The 22,500-nt window shown below is 44.0% G+C and overlaps 1 protein-coding gene across 1 annotated transcript in view; it reads right to left on the bottom strand.

Moving 5' to 3' along the window:
* The window catches only part of ush2a (Usher syndrome 2A (autosomal recessive, mild)), a 172,771-nt gene that overhangs the window by 106,477 nt on the left and 43,794 nt on the right, over window positions 1-22,500 (bottom strand). Inside the window, exons 19-29 of the mRNA XM_035532480.1 lie at window positions 18,212-18,356; window positions 14,067-14,297; window positions 8,641-8,771; window positions 5,990-6,116; window positions 5,134-5,235; window positions 4,632-4,820; window positions 4,357-4,487; window positions 3,337-3,613; window positions 2,681-2,887; window positions 1,839-1,919; window positions 1-71 (exon numbers count right to left, since the gene is read on the bottom strand). The exon at window positions 1-71 is cut by the window's left edge and continues 115 nt beyond it. Of these exons, the coding sequence (XP_035388373.1) occupies window positions 1-71; window positions 1,839-1,919; window positions 2,681-2,887; window positions 3,337-3,613; window positions 4,357-4,487; window positions 4,632-4,820; window positions 5,134-5,235; window positions 5,990-6,116; window positions 8,641-8,771; window positions 14,067-14,297; window positions 18,212-18,356 (1,692 nt within the window). The remainder of the gene's footprint in view (window positions 72-1,838; window positions 1,920-2,680; window positions 2,888-3,336; window positions 3,614-4,356; window positions 4,488-4,631; window positions 4,821-5,133; window positions 5,236-5,989; window positions 6,117-8,640; window positions 8,772-14,066; window positions 14,298-18,211; window positions 18,357-22,500) is intronic.

Here is a 22,500-nt window from a genome sequence, read left to right as displayed (position 1 = left end):
CTCCCATCTCACCTCCGCACTCGAGCCATTTACGCTGGCAACTCTGGAGGGAGGCAGCACACTTTGCGGAACTGCAAGAGGGATAATGGGGGAAAGAGGGAGAGAGAGAGAGAGGGAGAGAGAGAGAGAGAGAGGGAGAATCAAAGTAAGAGGGGGAGGGAAAGAGAGCGCACAAGAATCCAAATGGGTGGGATGTGTTGGAGACGGGGGAGAGAGAAAGAAAGCACCAGGGAGAAAGAGTGTGTGTCAGGCCAAAGAAAAGCGACACACATATTCTTCACTTTTAATAGACACAGTAAATCATATCCAACCATTAGCATAAATACAATTTATTAGAGTTGTAACTTTTTCAGCGTTGATTTAATATGACTGTACAACCACCGTTCATTCTGGGCTATATTTCAAAATCATACACCAGTGCTCTGTTTCTCTGCAGAACTCTCCTTTTTGCAAAGACATGTAATAAACAGTGAAACAAGCAGCATACATGTTGTCTTTTTGATTTTTAGACAGCATAATATGCATTTTAGAAATATTAAGGTAATATACACATAATGTTTTCCATCAGAAAATCGAGCAGGTATTCATAATTTTCACATATGGAAATTGGAAAAGCATTAGCAAATGTTATGGGTGTACATAAGCAAATGATATTGAAATTGAAATGATATAGCATTTTACCAATAATGTTGCAATATTCCACTACAGATATATTACACCTTTTGTAAGGTATAAATAGATGAGTACAGTAAAATTCATTTAGTGTTTGTCCATGGAAAGTTTAAATAAAATAGTGACATCACGCTGCCATACCCAATGACCATGAATTGCTGGATTGTAATTTTATTACAATAACATCATGCTTAACTGCTAGACGTGTAACAATACATAGATTTTGATTGATGCATCAGATCTAATGGCCACAATCAATTCTATCGATCCCATGTATATACATGAAACTACTGGGAATTTATTGATATGCTTTCCCCACTGTTATTGGTGTTGATCGCATATGGAGATAAATCGCATAATGTCATACTCTAACGTTTGGAAATATCGCCAAATATCGAATTAATTAAAATCACAATCATATTTGACCATTGTAATGGCTAAGCTGGGTTTATACTGCTACTTACTGCTGGTGTTTTGCTTACAAGCATGTTATTCAGTTCATTAAAAAACTTATCATGGCTTCATATAATTCATATAAATTACAAATATTATTCAAAACAAGCATGTTTATAATCAAACTCTCTACCTTGCCATACAATTAAACCTCAATTTTTCTCCTCACATCACAGTTCAGTTGCCTATTACCACCCAAGAATTTAAACTGTATACAATTATTTTCTGTACAAATTTGAGGTTCACCTTTCAGAAATGTTCCCTAGCCTCATTAGTTAAAGGCAGGTAAACATCATAATCATTCCATGCTTTCAGCAGTGATGCCTCTCCCTCTCTCCCTCCCTTCCTCTCTCTTTCCCTCTTTCTCTCCCCCTCTCCCTCTCTCTCTCTCTCCCTCCCTCCCTCTCCACCCCGCTGCACACATTTTTAAGGAGGTGTTGTTTTTTGAAATGCCCTGAGCTACAAAATATGCTAGCAGTAAGCATCTCATCTCTTTGACTGATACATACATCGTACAGGTTAAAGGGGAAACGGGCTGGTTGGAAAACTATGACCCACAGCAAATATCAGAGCAACAGAGGCTACCCTGAGAGAGAGAGAGAGAGAGAGAGAGAGAGAGAGAGAGAGAGAGAGAGAGAGAGAGAGCGAGTGAGAGAGAGCGAGAGAGAGACAGAGAGAGGCGTGTGTATGTGCGCATGCATGTGTGAGCCTACTTGTCTCACGACTGCGTCCTCGCTGCCAAGGGCCAGTTGTCCATCCTCCCTCTCCAGATGCCATCACTCTGTACAGGTATTCTGTTCACAAAAAAGACATGCAGTTCAGCCATGACATCTCCCAGTTTTAGGCCTGATGTTAACACAGAGTTTGTGCTTTAATACAGAGTTTAGCACTGTTGCAGCAGAATGACACAAGGAATGCAAAAATAATGTATGAATATTTAAGTTTAAGTTAATTAAAAACGCACAAGAGAGCAATTAGGGACCAATTACTTTAACACAAATTTAATCTCGGCCTCTTCTCCAGTATGTTTTTTTACATATTTTCAAAATATAGTATTAAAAGATGGGATCAATCAAAAATTGAAATTAAATACAATAACTTCAGCCTTACTTAGAAAAAAGGGAGAAACCAGAGAGTCCTGGATACTGTAAAATCTGAATTAAAAACCAGCACATTTGAAAAGAACATCATTACACATTAGACCAAGCCATCCTCTAACTCTTCCACATCTGCACAGAAGCCATCTTTTAGTTCCACCCCTTCTGCATGTGCACAGACGCCATCTTTAAGCTCCACCCCTTCTACATCTGCACGGAAGCCATCTTTAAGGCTGTTCCCAGCACTTGTGGCTGAGTGCTGATGAAGAGGGACCCCACAGGCTTGCGTGCACCACAGGCCGGGGTAGCTGTGATCTCTGCCCACCCCACAGTAAGCGGGCCCCACAGCGGGAGGTCTTCAGGCAACCGAAGCCCAGCCAATGTTTGTGTGTACCACTGTGTGCTTGTGCATATGTGTGTGTGAGCGTGCATGCGTGCGTGTGTGTGTGTCTTTCTACCTGTGAAGGGCTGCAGAGTCAGGTCCAGGGTGCTGGTCTCTCTGCCTGCATACACCAGGATGGAGTCGTTTCCCCGGCAGTTAACGCTGGTGTCAGCTGACAGGCATCCATCCAGATTGACTCTGACAGCACCATGGCACACTGCAGCCAAGTTTACGACAGGCCCCTGCGCCACCAATCGAACGTCCCTGATGCAGCCGCCAAAACCTGTGTGTGTGTGTGTGTGTGTGTGTGTGTGTGTGTGTGTGTGTGTGTGTGTGTGTGTGTGTAGAGAAGGTTAGAGACAGAGAAAGAGAGAGAGAGAAAAAGAGTGAGAGTGTCACATTTGACACTGCCCTATTTATCTAAAACAAGGAACACTGTCAAAAGCATCCAGATAGAGAGCGAGGGACGAGACAGAGGAAGAAGAAAAAGAAAAAAAAGTGAAACTGTCCTACAGTTCAAGCTGGAACCTGAAGAGCCAGAATGTGGACATTCCTCTTCATTGAATATGTAGTTCTACTAAAAATATATGTAGCTGATCCTGTCTTCCAAAAGATATTAATATCTCACTACATCAAGATTATAAACTGTGATGGTCCCTGTATGGTTGCTGGCTGTGAAGTGACTACTAAATGCTGCATGGGTATGTGGTGCAGTGAGTGTGTCCCGCTCACCCTGCAGCAGGCTGTGTTGGCGCAGGGCTGGGTGTCGGAGGCCGTCCGGGACGCCCCCCAGGTAGAGGGGGGAGGTGACGGTGAGGGGGCCACCTAACGGGCCGCGCCTGTGCTCCATCGCCCCGTTGAGGCCGGCCGCGGTCAGCGCGCCCCTCTTCAGCAGGGTGGCGCGGTTCCAGCGGCCGTCGCAGTAGGAGAGGCCGACCCACGCGGCCAGCTCCACGCTGTGTCCCGCCCAGCTCAGCGCCCAGGAGAGGAGCCCACCCTGCATCTCCGCCTGCGTGCACGGGACCGCAGCGTGCGCACGTGCACGTAAGCAGGCACACGCACAAACACCAGAATATTTGCACCACACAGGTTAAACGATCTATAGAACAACTAATACAGTTTCACCTCCAGTTTATGTGAATTGACAGCTACATGATGTGGTCTGGACAGCTCAATCTCTAGACTGAACTGTGGTCGTCCATGACATCTCCCTTTAGGGAGGAGAGACATTCAAAGAAAATAAATATGAAATTCCCTTGAAACAGATCATAAAACATAAAGTAAACCAGTGACCACTACATGTGTTGCTGTACATGTGTATGCATTAGCACTGTGACAACTAATCAATAACATTGATAATGTCAATATTAAAAAATTGTTGGCAATGAAATGCTTAAAGATTAGCTAGTTTGCTGCCTGGCTAGAAACATCAGTCCACTGAAAGGCAAGCGAGTGGTGCATAATCCTTGGACAAGAAAACATCAAGAACAGAACTGTTATCACAGCCTGTTCTTTTTCAACGCCTCAAAAGTCTAGCAAGTCTGCTACCAAAGCTCTTAACTCTGGGACTCCAGACATGGATCCCATCCTCTCAGTATTCCGTGGCAATGAGGATGATAATTGCAATATGATGATAAAAACCTTAAACCACATTTTAAAAATATATTTTATTTTTAATTTAATTAAAAGCAAACAAATAAATAATTCAAAAAGAATCAACCATTCATATTTCGCCTCACAAACAAAACTCACCAAAACGTAATCAGCACCCTGGGAATCATAAGCAAATAGCAGCAGTGCGTTCAGCTGATCCGTCCGGAACTCAAATGATATTTCAAAATCCTCTCCGCCTATGAACACCTCTGGCTCAAGTTTGAGGAACCCTGAATACAGGACATTTAACGTAAACACTCACACATGGAACCTGCCATAACTATACAGCAACACAGCAAATGTAACACAGCAGGAGACAGCACTCAAATCTAGATTCATTTGATTAATGTTTCAGTGGTCTGGGATGTTGCTACCATGTCCCAGGAAGTAGGCCCCATGCTCGGACTGTGCAGGGCAGCCCTCCCAGCCACCGTAGGTCTCATGCTCCTCCAGGGCTGAGTCCCAGTCCAGTGGCTCCCAAAGGGCCACGGGGCTACTGGCTGTCTGGATCAGCATGTCCCTCACGCAGCCCACAAAACCCTGACGCACCAACCTCGCTGCACCTGCGCGCACCCACATGCAAATGCATGCACGTGTACACACACACACGCACGCGCACACACACACACGCACGCACGCACACACACACACAAACACACAGACACGCACACATACACACACACCACAAACACGCACGCACGCACACATACACACACACACACACACACACACACACACACACCACAAACACGCACGCACGCACACATACACACACACACACACACACACACACACACACACACAGACAGACACACACCCATGTAAGCAGGCAGGTGTCAGGGTCAGCTGTGCTCCTGACTGAAAGCCCTGTTTTACCAGTGTCTTGTCGGTGAAGTGTGAAATTCTCTGGAAGGCCCCCTAAAAAGACGCCCGTGTTTTGGCCAATGATGGTGCTTCCGCTGGTGGCAGATGCCGAGCCTGTTGAGAAGGAGAAAAAGAAAAAAAACCTCACAACCACACAAAACAAAACAGAATAAATAAAATATTTTTGATTTAGTGGCTACAAAGCAAACTGAAAACAAGCCTTAGAATTATTTTACACATACATTTTAATATACATCTTCAGTTTTAGTGTAAAGGAGCATTTATGCTTTTGGCAAGAGATGTATGTTAAAATGTTTTGGATTTTAGCATTAGGTTTAGGGACATGTGAGACAAACATCAGTTTCGCAACTTGCAGAATTGGAAAAACAAAATAACATTGGCACTAACAAAAAACACAAAGCAAAGCAGGAATTTTTCTGAGAACGTGGCTTTTTATCATCCACGACTGAAATAAAGCTCCCTTTGCAGTTTGCAGTAAATGCCACATATTCAATGCCTTCCAGTAGCCCAGAGCAGATAATGTCATAACCTTAATAGAGTCACAGGCAGATGGAGCGCGAGAGCCACACTGCTCCACCCACAGCAGTCGGAGAGAGTGTTGCGCGAGATGGCGAGGGAAGCACCTTCGCTGCCAGTCTTAATTGAAATGCAAGTTCAGGCAAGGAGCAGCTCCTGTAGTCTAATTATTCTAATCACACAATGAATGGCAAAGATTAACCTTGATAATTCCTCTGCTTGGAAAATCTGCAGAAGCCAGGGCTTTAGAGGCATTGACGAGGCGGAGTGCGAGGAGCTGGCCTGCGCGCATGCGAGCGTGCGTGCGAATGTGCGTGCGTGCGTGCGCTACCGCTGTATTGATCGTCCACAATGATCGTTCCCACGGCCTGCGTCCGGGCGGCGACCACGTGGTGCCATTGGTCGTCGTTGTACTTCCTCCCGCCGTCACCGCTCAGTTCGACGGCCACGGCCGAGGCCTAGCACCAGACATGCAGGGGTTAACGGTGCCCACATTTGGCCCTGACACTGAGGGGCATGGCCTCCGTGTAGTCTAGTGGGCTTAGGAGGACTTTGTACAAGTTCACTCACCTGCCACTTTATAAACGCCTGCTCTAGACCTGCTTGCCGGACATGTCATTAGGTACACCTGTCTTATAGATTCACTTCACATACATACCCCTTCTCTCTGGTCAGTTGTTGACCGCAGGACATTTGATGAGCAGACAATATGCAGGTGAAAGACCTTTCTCTGCATGGTGTTACCACTGCCATGCTAGTGGCATGGTAGTAGTGTGTGGTGTTAGTGTACAAGGCACAGACGCTTAGCTAGAGCGTTCACACTGCTGGGTTGAGAATGATCTGCCAACCAAAAATGTCCAGCATGTAGCAGTGCTGTGATCAGAAACTGACCAGTGAACTGAACAGATGGGGTCTTGCCTCCAACTGTACAACTACAGGGGGCTTTTAGTGAGGAGTTGTTTCCAATAAACAGAGTGGTTGGTGTATATAAAAATGTTGGAGAATACCTCTGATCTTTATGTTATCTTATTTATCTTTATTTTAGCCCAGCTTTGCCGGATTGGACCTTCCTGCGAAGTTCCACAGACACAGGAGTTGTTTTTTGTTTTTTTGTCTTGGCAGAGCTGGAGGGGACGAGGCATCTCTCTCAGCGATAGGCAGGGAGGGGAATTCTGCCTGGAGATTGGACGCTCCACACATACTGTAAATTAGAGGCTCTGACACCCTCGCCTTTGAGCTGGGGGTTAGTGTCCCTCTAAAATGACATCACTGCTGGCACACTGAGCGGCTCGGCGGAGTCTGCTGCAACCGAGCTCAGTGAGACACCGAGCCCCTCGGCCCCGGGACCAAGATTTAACGACAAAATCAATATATGTACGGATGCCAGGGGCTGTGATATGTTTATTGCAGAAAGAGGATGGCTTTGGGTATCCGCCTTAGGGGAGATGCAACACGCTGTCCTAACACACTACCCCAGAATGGAAGTTCTAGATGTTCTTGACTATCAAATCTGAACATTCTGTCATGGTGCCATAGACAGACAGTGCTAAATATTTTCGTGTGTGTTTGTTTGAGCAGGAGCATGTGTGAACCTCGCTGGTCACATATTGCTCATTGCAAGATGCTACTTAAGCATTGCCAAGGAACCTCAGATGGGCATTTTACAAACACATATTCTGAGTGTTGCATATCATAGGATACTGGAGGATATTTATTCACATTTGATACATTTCATACTTGTCTGAACAATGAGGACATTAAAAGCAATAAAGATCTATTAGTTTTAAAGATTATGTATGCATTTTAAACACCGTGAAACAAACTAAAAAACCAAATCATTGTAGATGTGTCTCATTTTCAAAAATCAATTCTTTCCTTTAAAAAAACCAAACCAAAACAAACAAACAAACAACAAAAAACTTATATCCGCATTATTCCTTTACAAGTTTCTTATAGGATTTACTGAACTCTTACTGACAGAATAAATGGCTGTGATGTAGAAGCAGCATGCTGTTGGTTAATAGCCCCTGAATGTGTTTAAGACAAAATGAATGCTTACTATGGTGTTAATTCTCCTAATCATGCCCCTGGGCCTTAGAGAAGCTTCTTTCACTCTCAGTACCCTGCACCCTCCAATATCTTAGAGAGTTCACAAATAAGCAGATACCAGGGTTGGGGGAGGGGTGGACAGGCATCATTTGTGACAGCTTTTACAGCAACTAAACACTCTTTCATGAGACAGCGTTTCATAAACTGCTCATTAATTTCATCATTAGAACGAGTGTGTGGGGAAGCATACCAGTTTCCTGTGTCACGCCCAATTAGCATCCCATGGTGCTAATCCCATTAGAATTGTTGAATTCGTTAATGGGGGAACTAATGGGCATGCTATCAGGGGACATTAATTGGGCATGACACCACTTTTAGTTATAATTATCAAACTACCCCCGACAAAATGTGTTTGTGAATGCAAAACTGGCAAGATTGGGTGGTGGTGGATATCGGTGGGGTGAAATCGGCGGTGGTCCCACGGACATGAACACAGAAGTCATCTTTCATGATGGCTTTCATCGTCAGAGCGACAGAGTTGAGCCAGCAAAGTGGTGTTGTGCTGTGACATAATTAGCATGCCGGGGTCACCGCCTCACCCATGACTGTGGGTAACAAGCTAATTGGCTTCCAATTCAAACATTGTTTTAGTTTGAAAGTTCTTCACATGAAAAAAGCCAGTAGACAGTTTCATAGGATCAAAAAGTAATTATTTCTCTCCTACAAAACAATATATGTTTTAGGTTTCGCAGGGGAATCAAAAATGTCTACCTTGCCATCTTCTCCCCGAACTGACAAAGCTGTATTATCACATTCTATTGTATTACAGCCAAGTTTAACAAAATATATCCTAACCAGTTCAACTACAGTTCACAGTTCAGTTTGAAAGCGACTACGGGGCATCGGCAAGCACAGGAAACAGCCACTTCCTACCTGAGCGTCGAAGAGGAAGTACGGCCGGCCTCCGTACAGCTGCAGAGCTACGTACTCCTCCTGCGCTCCGGGGGACAGCGCGCACAGAATCAGCCCATCCGCCTCCCGCGTGCGGAAGCTCAGCTGCAGACCTGCACAGAAACGCCACACGGACACAACATGGCTTTGGGAAAAGTCAGATCGCGGGTCAAGTAAAGCTGAATTAGACAGTGGCAATTAGTCTGGATTTGAGGGTAAAGCGACTTGAACCCAGTGGACACTTGGGCCTGGGAATACTAGACAATGAATAGACAGGAGTGTTAGAAACAGCGTTGATAAGACCAAAGCACCAAGTCTGTGTGTGCATGAGGCAGAAAGGGAGATAGATAGATAGATAGATAGATAGATAGATAGATAGATAGATAGATAGATAGATAGATAGATAGATAGATAGATAGATAGATAGATAGATAGATAGATAGATAGATAGATAGATAGATAGATAGATGGACAGACAGATGGACAGACAGATATGGATAGCATGAATGAGAGAGAATATTGAGAACAGTGAGGTGTCCCACAGTTAGAGATGATCTGATCTCCACAGACTCTTCTCACAGAAGTGCTTTCTTTACATTCCCTCCAGCTCTGCTCTTAATAAAACACTCCACCATCTGACCTTATACCAGACATAAAAACACCTTTGAAGTAATATCCCTCTTCAGTGCAGTTAATTAATATGTTGAGGGCTCAAACTCCAAGCTCACTCAAATACAGACTACGTAGATTAAACACACTCTATTTAATCATTCACTCTCAAGTGTATTGAAGTAGTTGCAAGACCCCATGTAAAAGCGTCAGGATATTTCTTTTGGCTTCTGATTGATGCAGCCGATACTAGGATTACGCCCTTGGATTACAGAACTCATAAAACCCGCTTTACTTTCAAGCCGCAGCTACGCAAAAGGGGGAAACGCACGATCAGGAAATGCGGGAAGAAAACGGAGACGCCAGATCGAGTTTTTAGACAGCCCTAACCTCCAGTGCTCTCTTTAAGAGTCAAAAGGGCCCAGAACCACTTAAGAAGGGCATTACATGAACAGCATAATGACGTGCGGAGTGCTCTCTCTGAGCCTCGGCCTGACCTCAGTCCGAGTCGCGGGAGGAGGCGCGCGTGTGCAACACCAGGGACCTTCGTTGCAAACAAGTAGGTTAAGCACAGTCCATCCCTCTGGGTTCGTAAGCTTTTTTTTCCCCAGTCTTCTTTCTTTTGACAAGCTCTTCACATCCATCAGAGCATCTGGGCTATTCCAGAATGAAGGGCCCAGGAGTCGGGCCCAGGAGGTACCCGTGGGGTGGGGGGTGGGGTTGCCTGCCAGCTCCCCTCAGAAAACGCACCAGTCAGGGGTCTCCGGGAGCCTCAGTGCGTGTGATGAGAAATGAGAAGCAGCTCTCTGGACCAGTGTCTAGACCTGGGGAAAACGCTGGGCAATTTTGCACAAAGATCTGCTTCAGCATTTCACTGGACAGCTGAGATAATTTACAGGCCAGACACAAAGAAACTTCAGCCATGACTTACTCTGGACTGCTCACCAGTCAAAAATGCTGCCGTTTTTTTCTTTTCAGAATTCTACCACTCTTTCATTCTGTTTATTTTAAGCGAAAACGTGTAAATTTTATACAATATATTGTTGTCCAAATGTTGTCCAATATAAATTTTGCAATCGTGCAGGCTGCCATATACAAATTAAATCTATAACCAATTACAGCTTTCTTGATGATATTTCTGTGGGTGCTTTGACAAGTGACCTGACGTAAGAAAAAATGCAGGGCAATCTTTAAACAGGTTACTAGGGTGCCTAATATTAAAGCAAGGTCTGTCAAAAAACAGAGCTCCATAAGCAATTACTTAATAACTACTTAAATTCTGAGGCTCTGTTAGTGGTCTGTGTAGTATAAGACTCAACAGCTTTAAAAAAAACAAAAAAACAAAAACATGATATAAACTATAAGTAAAACAAACAGGACCATTTGGATGTAATCTGCTTAGTACATAACCTGAATAACTTCAGTCATGTTAGCATTATTGCAGCATTAATCAAGTTGTTGCGTATTAATGAGTTTTCAGCAAATGCTAATTACTGTCATAGATTCTGCAGCAGCCCATTAAATATACAAATTACAGAATTAAAGAGCTAGAGTTTTTCATGATTAATATTTAAATGGGAAAAAAGCTAATGATGTCTGTACAGTTTCCCCCTCTTCTTTTCACACAGAGAGGCTTCATGAAAATCAATCAAATTAATTAAGGAAAATAATTTGTATCATCTAACATTTTGTGCTACAATAGCATTTAGTTCTTGAAAATCACCCAGTTCTTACTGATTTCAGGCTCCTTGTGCAGTCTTGGGGTAAAACTTAAAAAAAAAACCCCAAAGAAGCCTTTGTAGTCACTTAACATTCAATTTTAGAGTAAATTCACCTCATTACCAGCAAAACAAAACATAGGAAGAAGCTCCTGCATTGGCCAGTGTTGAGGTTTCTGGTATAATGAGGGGCCCGAGTGGCGTGAGAGAGACAGCCTGCCGTTAGCCGTCAATGAGGATTAAAATGTAGATCAATCTGCTGCAATGATATTGCATCTTTTAATCTTGTTTTTTACCCCTTTGATTTGTTGGGAGTTGTGCGCTCTGACAAAATCATTTAAGGCCCCCAAATTAGATGACCATTGATTTCTGCTTAATGCATTGCTTTGGCTACATTTCAATATTATACAAAGTATTTGTCCCTGAGCATGTTGTTTGTTCGTTTCATTATGCTTCATTTCAGCCATTGAGCTCCTTGGTCTCATTTATCCAGTCCTCTGCCAGCTCGATAAAAATGGCTTGTTCTCAGCAGGGAAATCTTTACGTGTCGCCCTGGTACACAGCACCCCTGCTCCTCCAGCTACTCCAAGTGTGGCCATGACTTTAGGAGCACCCCCCCCCCCCCCCAACAACCACCACCACAGTTAAGTGGAACATCCAAGTTTAGGGGAGTGGAAGAGCTATAGATAGGGGCTGGCGGGGGCGTCACCGCTCTTCTGCGGTTGGTTCTTCGGGTTCCCTCATTAGTTGCCAGCCATTTATAATGCCAGCGGGCCCAAGGACGAGCTCTCCACTTTGACTGCAGCCATTGATCAATTAGAGAGTCAGCTGAACTCAACTCTGGGCTTGATTTATAAAGATTTATCCGTTTGTCATTATTTAAAGAAAAAAACTGGAAACTGCAGTGCTAAATGTTAATAGAGTTTGGGGGGGGGCTAAGGAAATGGCCATTCATTTCAGAAAATTGCAAGGTCAGAGAGGGTCAGCCATTTCTGTGCACGCTTCTTAAGGAGGCAATTTAGTGTCCCCAATTTGTAAGGCAGGCTCTCCTAATTTCCTCTCTTTTAATGCAAAGAAAGTGTGATTTGCACACTATCCAGGACTCTCATGTTGAAACGCAGAAGGCCCTGCTGCGGTGCGGTCTCATGTCACTCTGCAGAGGCTGTCATGCTGAGAAGAGTACAGGAGTCGATGTGGAGCTCCTTCGTGTGAATGAATGAAGGCAGAAGGGGCACTGCGTATAGCATTGCCGATGCCTGAACGCACTTTTACCCATAGGGCACTGTTTGTGAGCGGCAGTAAGGTGCGGATGGGAGTGTGTCACCATTCTGCTGTGCCCTGCTGGTTCCTTTATTGGGCAATAAGCATTAACAAGGCCTGGAATACGTACGAGCTAACCACTTCACCTCAAAGTCTGTTGCTCTGCACTGGATTTCAGGCCAGGTTAGCCTTGTGGTTGCAGTATAGTTCTACTCATTGTTCTGAATGAAGTTGAAGCACTATCCAGTTTTAGAGGATGAGTGGCCAAGATGTCTCCACATACCTCAGAACTTATCCTGATGCCGCCATATACCTCAGAACTCATACCGAAATCTCCATGTGCCTCAGAACGTATCCTGATATCTCTGTTTGACTAATTATTCATCCTGATATCTCCATGTACCTCAGAATTCATCCCAGTGCTGCCACCAGCAGACACCGTTAACAGTCAGGCAGCTCCACTGGCGGTTATACATACCTGCCATTTTAAAGGCATATTCATTTCAGCCAAACATTTATCGGATTTGATGAATGCAAGTCTGTGGGAACAAGTTATCATGACCACAGGTGTCTGTTGGGAGTTCATTCATATGTTGGTTATGGTACAGTAACGTTAGCAGTTTTGTTAACTGTGTTCTGCAGAATGCTTTCTTAGTATGTGGTATATAATTGATGCCACAATTATATACAGGAGGCCACTGCCACTTTTATGTCTATCTGACCAATCTCATGATTCAAAGCAATGGCTCCTTGTAAATCTGAATCCCAACTAAAATGTGAGCAATCTGAACAAATGGCAGGTTCAAGCATTTTTCTTTTGTTATTAGCAGATGAACCAGAACCTATATTCATTTGGAACTCAATTCTGCAATTATGTTTGTAAACAAAAATATAATTGCCCTTTGTCTAATTGTGGAAGTCATTAATTTATCAGGCTGTTACAGAGAGTGGAAGCTGAATAAAGAGTGCTCTCTTATGCATGCATGCACACACTCATACACGTTTCGACACAAACATATACGCATTCCCACACACTACCATAACCCTGATCTGATGGATAATCCACAACAATGAAATTATCACATTCAAAAGAGTTAGCTACACTGCAATTTAGTTAAATATTTTATTTTGTTCAAATACACCTAAAGGCTTGTACTTGGTTTTATTAACTCTGATTTTGTATTGGCTGAGAAATCCACTGTGAAGAGTTATATACCTAGTGGCATGCCTGAAAGCTCAGGACAGGGAACTGTGAGGCTGAATTGAAATAGACTCCCATACCTGGTAAGTGAAACTGGGGCATGGTCCTGTACCTGTGATGTCAGACTGGGACATGGTCCCATACCTGGTAAGTGAGACTGGGGCATGGTCCTGTATCTGTGATGTCAGACTGGGGCATGGTCGTGTACCTGGTGAGACTGTGGCATGGTCCTGTACCTGTGAAGCCAGCCTGGGGCATGGTCCCATACCTGTGAAGCCAGACTGGGGCATGGTCCTATACCTGGTAAGTGAGACTGAGGCATGGTTCCATACCTATGAAGTCAAACTGGGGCATGGTCCCATACCTGTGAAGCTAGACTGGGCCATGGTCCCATACTTGGTAAGTGAGATTGGGGCATGGTCCCGTACCAGTGATGTCAGACTGGGGCATGGTCCTGTACCTGGTAAGTGAGACTGGGGCATGGTCCCGTACCTGTGATGTCAGACTGGGGCATGGTCCAGTACCTGTGATGTCAGACTGGGGCATGGTCCAGTACCTGTGATGTCAGACTGGGGCATGGTCCCGTACCTGTGATGTCAGACTGGGGCATGGTCCCGTACCTGTGAAGTCGGTATTGGCAGGCAGAGTGGAGCTGGGGAAGCGGAAGTAGCCAGTGCCGCTGAAGCGCCTGCCCCTGATGACCATTCCCTGCGTGTCTGAGAATGACACGTCTGTCCTCTCGACGTAATACACAGGCAGAGGGCCATTTAGCTTGGCTGGGGTTGCCCAGGAGATTCCCATTGAAGTTGTGTTCAATGGCCTCAGCCTGGGGGCCTTCAGACCTGACGGAGCTAAGAGAAAAGACAGAGCTTTTTTTTTTTTAAATGGGATTTTCATTTAAAGCTCAGACATTGAACAGGTAGAATGTCAAAAAAATGTATGAAAATGAAAGACAAAAAGACAGATGTGGGAAAGACAGACACAGCACAGGACTGAAACAAAACAGGATGTAGAGTGAGAACGAAGGAATTAAACAGGAATGAAGTAAACAGGACATGCAGACAGCGAGACAGATAAATGGAGCAGGGATGGAGAAGTGCGGTGCAAATGGTTGCATCTGTGGTCATCGCTCCGCACACGCCGGCAGAACGTTTTAAATGGGGCTCTTGGACAGGCTTAGAGGAAGTGAATTATCGTGGACGGACATGAGCTCTGCGCATTTAGTCCATGCCATGCGTCAGCCTAGTCCCAGTAGTGGCACTAATAAAAAGCCTCCATGGGAAATGGACGCACTGCCTTCAAAGCCCTACGGCCATACATGCGTGCCATAAATTACGCCCAATCAATAGCACTTGAGTCTATATAATTGAAACCCTGATATCATTTCAAATTCCTCCCGTTGATTTAATAGGATTTGTGTGAAGTCTTGGTGGACGTTTATCGCTTTTGTCTTAAAACATATGCGCGGTAAAAGTGCATGGGGCTCATGTTGCTTGACGCAACGTTGAACAGGAGACTGGAGGTGACTGCATTGTTGCCTGCTTACTGACACTTACCAAATATAGATCTTTATTGGTTACTTGTAGACAAATACTTTCTATATATATTTAAAATATATTTTTCTTTCTTCTTTCTTATGACTGCATTCTACTCCAAATTACCTAGAAATTAACATCAAGTACAACAGTCATTCACCTCAGTCATTTTGCAGCTCAATAGCAATAATTAACAATAGTAATTAACAATAATAACTACTTGGATGTTTCCCCTTTTATAACCAAAGTACTTGGTGTTTTGACATGGGCCATGGTCTATCCAGAAAGGTTAATATGGCTTTCATCAGATTAATGAGGAGCCCAAATCTCCCAGACACGTCTATGGACCTGTCTCTGCATCTGTGCCCACCCTCCCCCCAACCAGCCTTGTTTTAAAATCCTGACATTTTCAAAGCCTCTGCAAAGCCCCTGGTCATTTTATACACACTATAATACTTACTTAGAGAATGTAACAGGGAAAGTATTGATTTATGCATAATTGTCCCAACCTTCTAGAGGAGGAGAAATATGCATGACACAGTTCACGTCGATGCACTGTGCACAGGCGGAGATACACTTGTACGCCTTGCCTTTATGGCTGTAATATACATAAAACATTACCATCAACTCTTGATTAGCTGTTCACGTTTCTACAAAATCAATAACATCAGTCCGGCTTCTTAAAATTCTGCGGGCTTCCGCAATCTTTGTCCTCATCAGTACATTCCAAAATGAGTCACTGTGCTTTTTAGCAGTAGCTGGAGACATCCTATGCTGACAGCTGATGTCAAGAAGCACTACAGAATGCGTTCACTGTTAGTCAGTCGGATAAGTAGCAGTGAACAAGAAATCTCTGAAATTTCTCTAATAATAACAACAACAACAACAATGGAGTCATATCAGTAAAGACAGAAATAAATTGCAAACAATATAGAAGAATTCTTTTTGTATACCGGAATTAAGGTTTTGAGTTGTTGGTAATAAATTCCATCCATGTTTGCATAAATGGGTATCGTAACTTTTACTTGCAGACAAAGTCAGGGTTGGGAAACAAGAACATGACGACTATCAGAAAATGAGTAGAACTACAAAAAATGGTTCATGTTCATAATCAACCCAAGTGAACACAAACTATCTTTGCAAAGGGTCTTTAAACTTGAAAGACCCCATATCAATGAAATTCCCTCACACTACAACCGATCTGTCACCTACACTGTGAAACATCTATGTTACAAGCCACTCTTTCCAACATTAAGAGAAATTTCATGCAATTCCACTCAAGGAAAGCAGCTGCTTACTGCTCCTTTCTAACAGATGGCCAATCGTTCTAATGGCACATCCATTTAAGAGCAATGGGCATTGTGAATACAGACAGTCATAAAAGCAAAGCAAAGATTGCATAAATTTCAATCATCAACATCAACGTCCTGGCAGAAGCGCAAAGCGAGTGGGGGAGAACATTAAAGCCAGACATGTTCTGGATCAAGCCAAACAACACACTGGGCGATAGTTGCGTTTGCTTTTTACTTCCTGCCAGAACAGGGATCGATGAGCAGGACGCTCAGAATTTCAACACACAATAACAGCGAGGGACAAAGAAACAATCCCTGCCCGGTTCACGTCAAAACAACCATGAGGAAACCATCATGTCGGGCGAAAGTCACATCCGCCATCTCGCAGCTTATTTAGGTAACACAACAAGCATGCTGCTCCGATCTCCATGCTCTGATATCCCAGAATGCACTCTTTGGTGGACAGCAGGAAGCGGGAAGCAACCGGCCACAAAGCACTACGTGTAGCAGACAAAGGGCGCCATGGAAACGGCGGGTAGAGTGCGGAGCGAGCTCTCACCATATGGCAGAGGTGACGGCACAGGCCGCTCTGTTGGCGGCAGCATATTGAGCTGACCATATGTTACAGCAGCGCCGCGGGCCTGACCGATTCATGTCCGTCACTTTCCGCTGTATCAATTAAAGGTCCTTGAAGGCACCGTGATTTGTGCCTCTGTTATTAAAGCTGGCTAATTCATCCCACTTACATATTCCGTATAAATCTCGGCGAGTGGCGTGTGATTCATGGTGCACGTGGCGAGTTCGCCAGCACATTTTTCTCCTTGTAATTAACAGTAAATTGTTTTTACTGCCGAGCGATGAATTCAGCCCAGCCCGCGCCACAAAGAGTGGGCAACTCCGACAGAAGGGCTGGGGAAGTCATTAACTCATTATACGTGGCAAGATGGTGGATGGTTAACGATGACAGGGAGACAGGACTAAAGACGGAGACATGTGGAGCAGGGTGTCCCGCTGAGCATGGTGCCTAAGCTCCCATAACTTTACGGTATTTTTAACATCACTGTGGAATGGCCTGAGTAACTGAAGCAGAAAGAAGAGGAAGACAGAAACAAAAGACAGAACTCAGACAAACCTCAAGTCTGCCAAAAAAAACCACAACACAATGGCTTGATGACATACTTCCTTAAACTGTGAACGCCTGAGCCCTGACCCGCTCGCATGGTTCCAATTTCATCATTTTCCAAGTATGAAAACAATAGAGATAACCTGAGAGTGAATCTAAAATAGCTTCCATTCAAATTCCTCAGAGATACAAGTCGTCCATTTAATTGGAGAGTAGGCCAAGCCACGTTTGCTCCAATTCGCTGCACTTCACAGTCTGGCACTGGGATGGGCCCCAAAACTAAAGGTGATTGGCTGCTTGCCTGTCTGTCAGAAGCCAAGGGCCAGCCTTTAACCAAAAGGACAGCGAGTGATGACAGACGCTTTTCATTAAAGTCACTTCATTAATATTCAAATGGAAATTAACACATATCGCCCACCTCAGCCTAAGACAAAAACATAAGTCCCAATTTACAATTATAATTAGATGCTGAACGATCACTAGGATACAGTGCACGCATGCACATGCACACACACATGCGTGCACAGGCACACATGCATGCACGCGCGCACGCACACACACACACACACACACACACACACACACACACACACACACACACACACACACACACACACAGAATGACCTAGGTGTCAAAAGAAAGCTACAGTGCATGAAGCCGTCAGTCTGCTTTGTTAATAGCATAACGTAAACATTAGTTATGCTGCTCATAGTGCTAAAGAAAGAGTGCCTCTGCGACCTGTGAGCGGAACTTTACTGAAGGTCGTGTGGTGGGCAGCCATGCAGAGGGAGATGTGGTGTGAGTGGTCACTGACCTGAGGGTAGCGTTCGTCCTGAAGCAGGCAGGCTGCTCACACAGCCCTGTGCGTTGCACACAGCTACAATGAAGCTGTACTCCTCATGGGCCTTCAGACCCACCACTGTGTAATTCCGCTCCTGCGCTGAGGCGCTGTACAACAGCTGGCCATATCACACATTTCACACAAACATTAACAGGGACACATTAAATAAATAAAAAGAAAAAAAAAATATATCATATCACATCACACTACTCACTGGCCACTTTATTAGGTACAAATGTTCAACTGCTAGTTAACACAAATACCTAATCAGCCAATCACATGTCAGCAACTCAATGCATTTAGGCATATGGACATGGTCAAGACTGTTAAACTGCTAAAGTTCAAACTGAGCATGAGAACGGGGAAGAAAGATGATTTAAGGGACTTTGAGTGTGGCATGGTTGTTGGTACTAGATCAGCTGGTATTTCAGCAAGTGCTGATCTACTGGGATTTTCACAGACAACCATCCTACAGAGAATGGTCCGAAAAGAAAAAGAAAAGAAAATACCCAGTGAGAGGCAGTTCTCTGTGCAAAAATGCCTTGTTGATGGCAGAGGTCAGAGGTGAATGGCCAGACTGGTTCAAGCTGAGAGAAAGGCAAATATAACTCAAACAACCACTCGCTGTGTATGCAAGTATGCAGAAGAGCATCTCTGAACACAAAATGTGCCAAACCTTGAAGCAGAAGCTACAGCAGCAGAAAACCACACCGGGTGCTACTACTGTCAGCTAAGAAGAGGCAACTGAGGCTACAATTCACAGGTGCTCACCAAAATTGGACAGTAGAAGATTGGAAAAACGTTGCCTCTCAATCTCTACTGTGACGTTTGGATGGCAGGGTCAGAATTTGGCTTAAACAACATGAAAGCATGGTTCCATCCAGCCTTGCATCAATGGTTCAGGCTGGTGGTGCTGTAATGGTGTGAGAGATATTTTTTATTTGGTACACTTTCGGCCCCTTAATATCAACTGAGCATCATTTAAATGCTACAGCTTGAATATTTGACTTGAGTATTGTTGCTGACCATGTCTAATGCTTTATGACCACAGTTGACCAATCTACTTATGGCTATTTCCAGCATGGATATTGCACCATGCCACAAAGCTTAAATAATCTCAAACTGGTTTTTTGAACATGAGAATGAGTTCACTGTACTCAAATGGCCTCCACAGTCACCAGATCTCAATCCAATAGGACACCTTTGGGATGCGGTTGGAACAGGAGATTTGCAATGTGGATGTGCCGAGAAATTTGCAACATCTGTGTGATGACATCACGTGAATATGGAACAAGTTTTCTGAGGAATGTTTCCAGCACCTTGTTGGATCTATGCCACAAAGAATTAAACAAAGGCAGTTCTGAAGCCAAAAAGCAACCAACCTGGTATGAGCAACGTGCATATATGTACGTACACATGTACACACACACACACATGTACACACACACACACACACTTTAAATATTTATTTATTCGGTCAAGAAGAGTGCAGTCCTGGGATACTAAGATACTACGCAGATACTATGTAGGACTCTCAAGCTTCCAGGTCTCCATAAGAGGTCCCAAGCTTGAAGGAAAAATAAGAGTTGGGAATTCGTTTTTTATATATATATACATAAACTCCAGGTGGTCTTGTTTTCCTTCATGTTTGGGTCCTCTACCAGAGGCCTGGGATCTTAAGGGTCCTGTGTAGTATCTTAGCTGTTCCCAAGACTGGACAGATCTTTTGGCCAGAGATCCCTGGTGTTGTTCCTGGGATCTGCTGGAGCCACTGTCCCAGTTTGGGGGTCACAGCCCCTAGTTTCCTGATTACCACCAGAAACACTGTTGCCTTCTCCATCCATATCCACATATATGATACCCCCCCACACACACATATAGGGCAATATGCCTGCCCCATTTAAGCTACAGAGTGCCGGTCTAAGATACCTCCACCCAAAAAAAGTAGCAGGGTGTTGAGGATATTGCAGAATCAAACAGATCCCAGCTGATATATAAGATATATTTATCTGCATATATATATTTTTCTCTATGCACCCCTGGTTCTCTTCCTCAGTTTGGACAGAGCACTCTCCACCATTTCACTGCGTGTTATACTGTGTATGACTATGTATGTGACGAATAAACCGAACTTGAACTTGAACTTGAGCCTGTATAACATGCAGTTTATGGCTTTGGGTTTCTCTGGGTCATGACACCTCCTACTGAATTGAGAAAGAAAAAGCTCAACATATTTTTACCTCTAAATATATGTTCCAGGTTATCTCTACATTACTTACTTTCTTTCTTTCTTTCTCTCTCTCTCTCTCTCTCTCTCTCTCACACAAACATACACACACACACACACACACACACACACACACACACACACACACACACACACACACACACACACACACACACACACACCATATCCATCATAGCCAGCTGACTTGAGAAAGAAGAAGGTGGTGATACTGATGAAAAATATTAATACTAACATCTACTTATCAGTCTAATAGCAATAGCAATAATCCAATTAAAAAGTACAGTTGTTAAAGAGAATTAGGCTCATCAAATCTCGTTGAAGTAGCAGACACTACAAGAGCAGAGGTGGTCCAAACATGGACAGGGCCAACTGCTGATACTGGGCTCTGCTACACTATAATCTTTAAACAGGTCCTCCACTTCAGACACCCACGCCCACGCCCACACCCACACCCCCCCCCACACACACACCAAGACAGGATATTTCACACCACTGAAGGAGGAATCCTTTCAGAACAGGTAGGATCGAGGCCTGGACATGGGAAGGACTGCAGATGTACACCCAAATAAAGGTGACCAGGAGCAGAAAACCCCCACAGTCCGCACAGAATTGGCTCAGTTGCTGGCTCTCCGAGGGGTTACAGCAGGCAACCAAACAATAAACGCTTCCTTATACCCCTACAGCTTACCCTTGTCCAGCAGAACATAAATGGAGTGTTTAGGCAAGAACTGTACTTGCTTCATGTTACACACTGCCTTCAACCCCCCATTCGTTTTATGACTTTCGTTTGAACTGATTGATGACAGCAGGTTTACTGGACCGTGCATTTACATGTTTACTTTGCATGTGCATGCAAAAAGAACTGTTGTGTTTTGTTGTTGGGCATACAGGACGATGGACGTAGTGGCCGAGTACCACACCACTCAGCACTAAAATGTTATAATCAAGCCCCGGTAACCAGGGTAATGGAGAGGGCTCCAAAAATATTAACTTGTTAAACAGACCGTTCTATTCCATGTACGGCTGTATTTTTGCAAGTGATGCACCAATTCTAAATACAGGTAATTCGTGAGATTCATTCTTATACACTGAGAGATCACGTTAATTAGGTACAACTCTAATATATAGCTGTATCCAACAGGCTGCCACACATTTCAGTCAATTACAAAAGCTGTAATTTGCCACTGGTGGCACCAGTATAGCACTCTGTAGTCAACTGAGTGACTGTACTGACTCAGTCTTGCACCCTGACAACACTGTGCCATGACACTGTCACAGAGTGTTCGCGAGTCACATGGTTTGGCCCGGCACGTGCAGTGGGAGGACCTTGTTCGTAACCACACCTGCACACACCTGTATTGTGTTAGTCTTTGTGTATTTAAACTCTTGTCATTGTGTGCAGTGTTGTCGGTCATTGTTGAGGTACCGTGTTAATGTTAATGTTAAATGTTCTTCTAGTCGATGTTAAAAGTATCCATGTTAAATGTATAGTGTTTGTTTAATATTAACCGTGTTGTGTTCATGTTCATCATTTGTAATACATGTGAGTGCCGTCGTATTTATGTTTTAATAAATGTTTGTCCATTTCGCTGGAGCCTGTGCATCCTGCCCCTCGCCCTTCGGCACTTGGGCCACACGCGTTACAGACACTTTTATACATGACATGATTTGGACCAATGAACAAGTGTTAAATAGATGCTTTTAATATACGTTTATACTGTAAAACCACTTTAAATGTGGCCTATTCAAACGCTTATGAACATACAGCGACTTGCAATAGCATTCAAGCCTGTTAAAAATAAATCTATATTTTAAGGACTAACCCTTAAAGTTAATTAAATTAAGTGATATTGCTTGTATGTTGTATGTGACGAGATTTGTAACTGAAAAATGCTGTTTGCATAAGTGTTCAATTTCAGAGCTATGGAAGCTCTAAGCTTACACAGATGACAAATATTGCCCTAGCAAGGGTTACTGTCTTACACACACACACACACACACGCACACACACGCA

Source organism: Electrophorus electricus, chromosome 13 (genome assembly GCF_013358815.1).
Source record: "Electrophorus electricus isolate fEleEle1 chromosome 13, fEleEle1.pri, whole genome shotgun sequence".
In the NCBI taxonomy this organism is placed as follows: domain Eukaryota; kingdom Metazoa; phylum Chordata; class Actinopteri; order Gymnotiformes; family Gymnotidae; genus Electrophorus; species Electrophorus electricus.
This window is presented reverse-complemented; position numbering and strand designations above follow the sequence as displayed.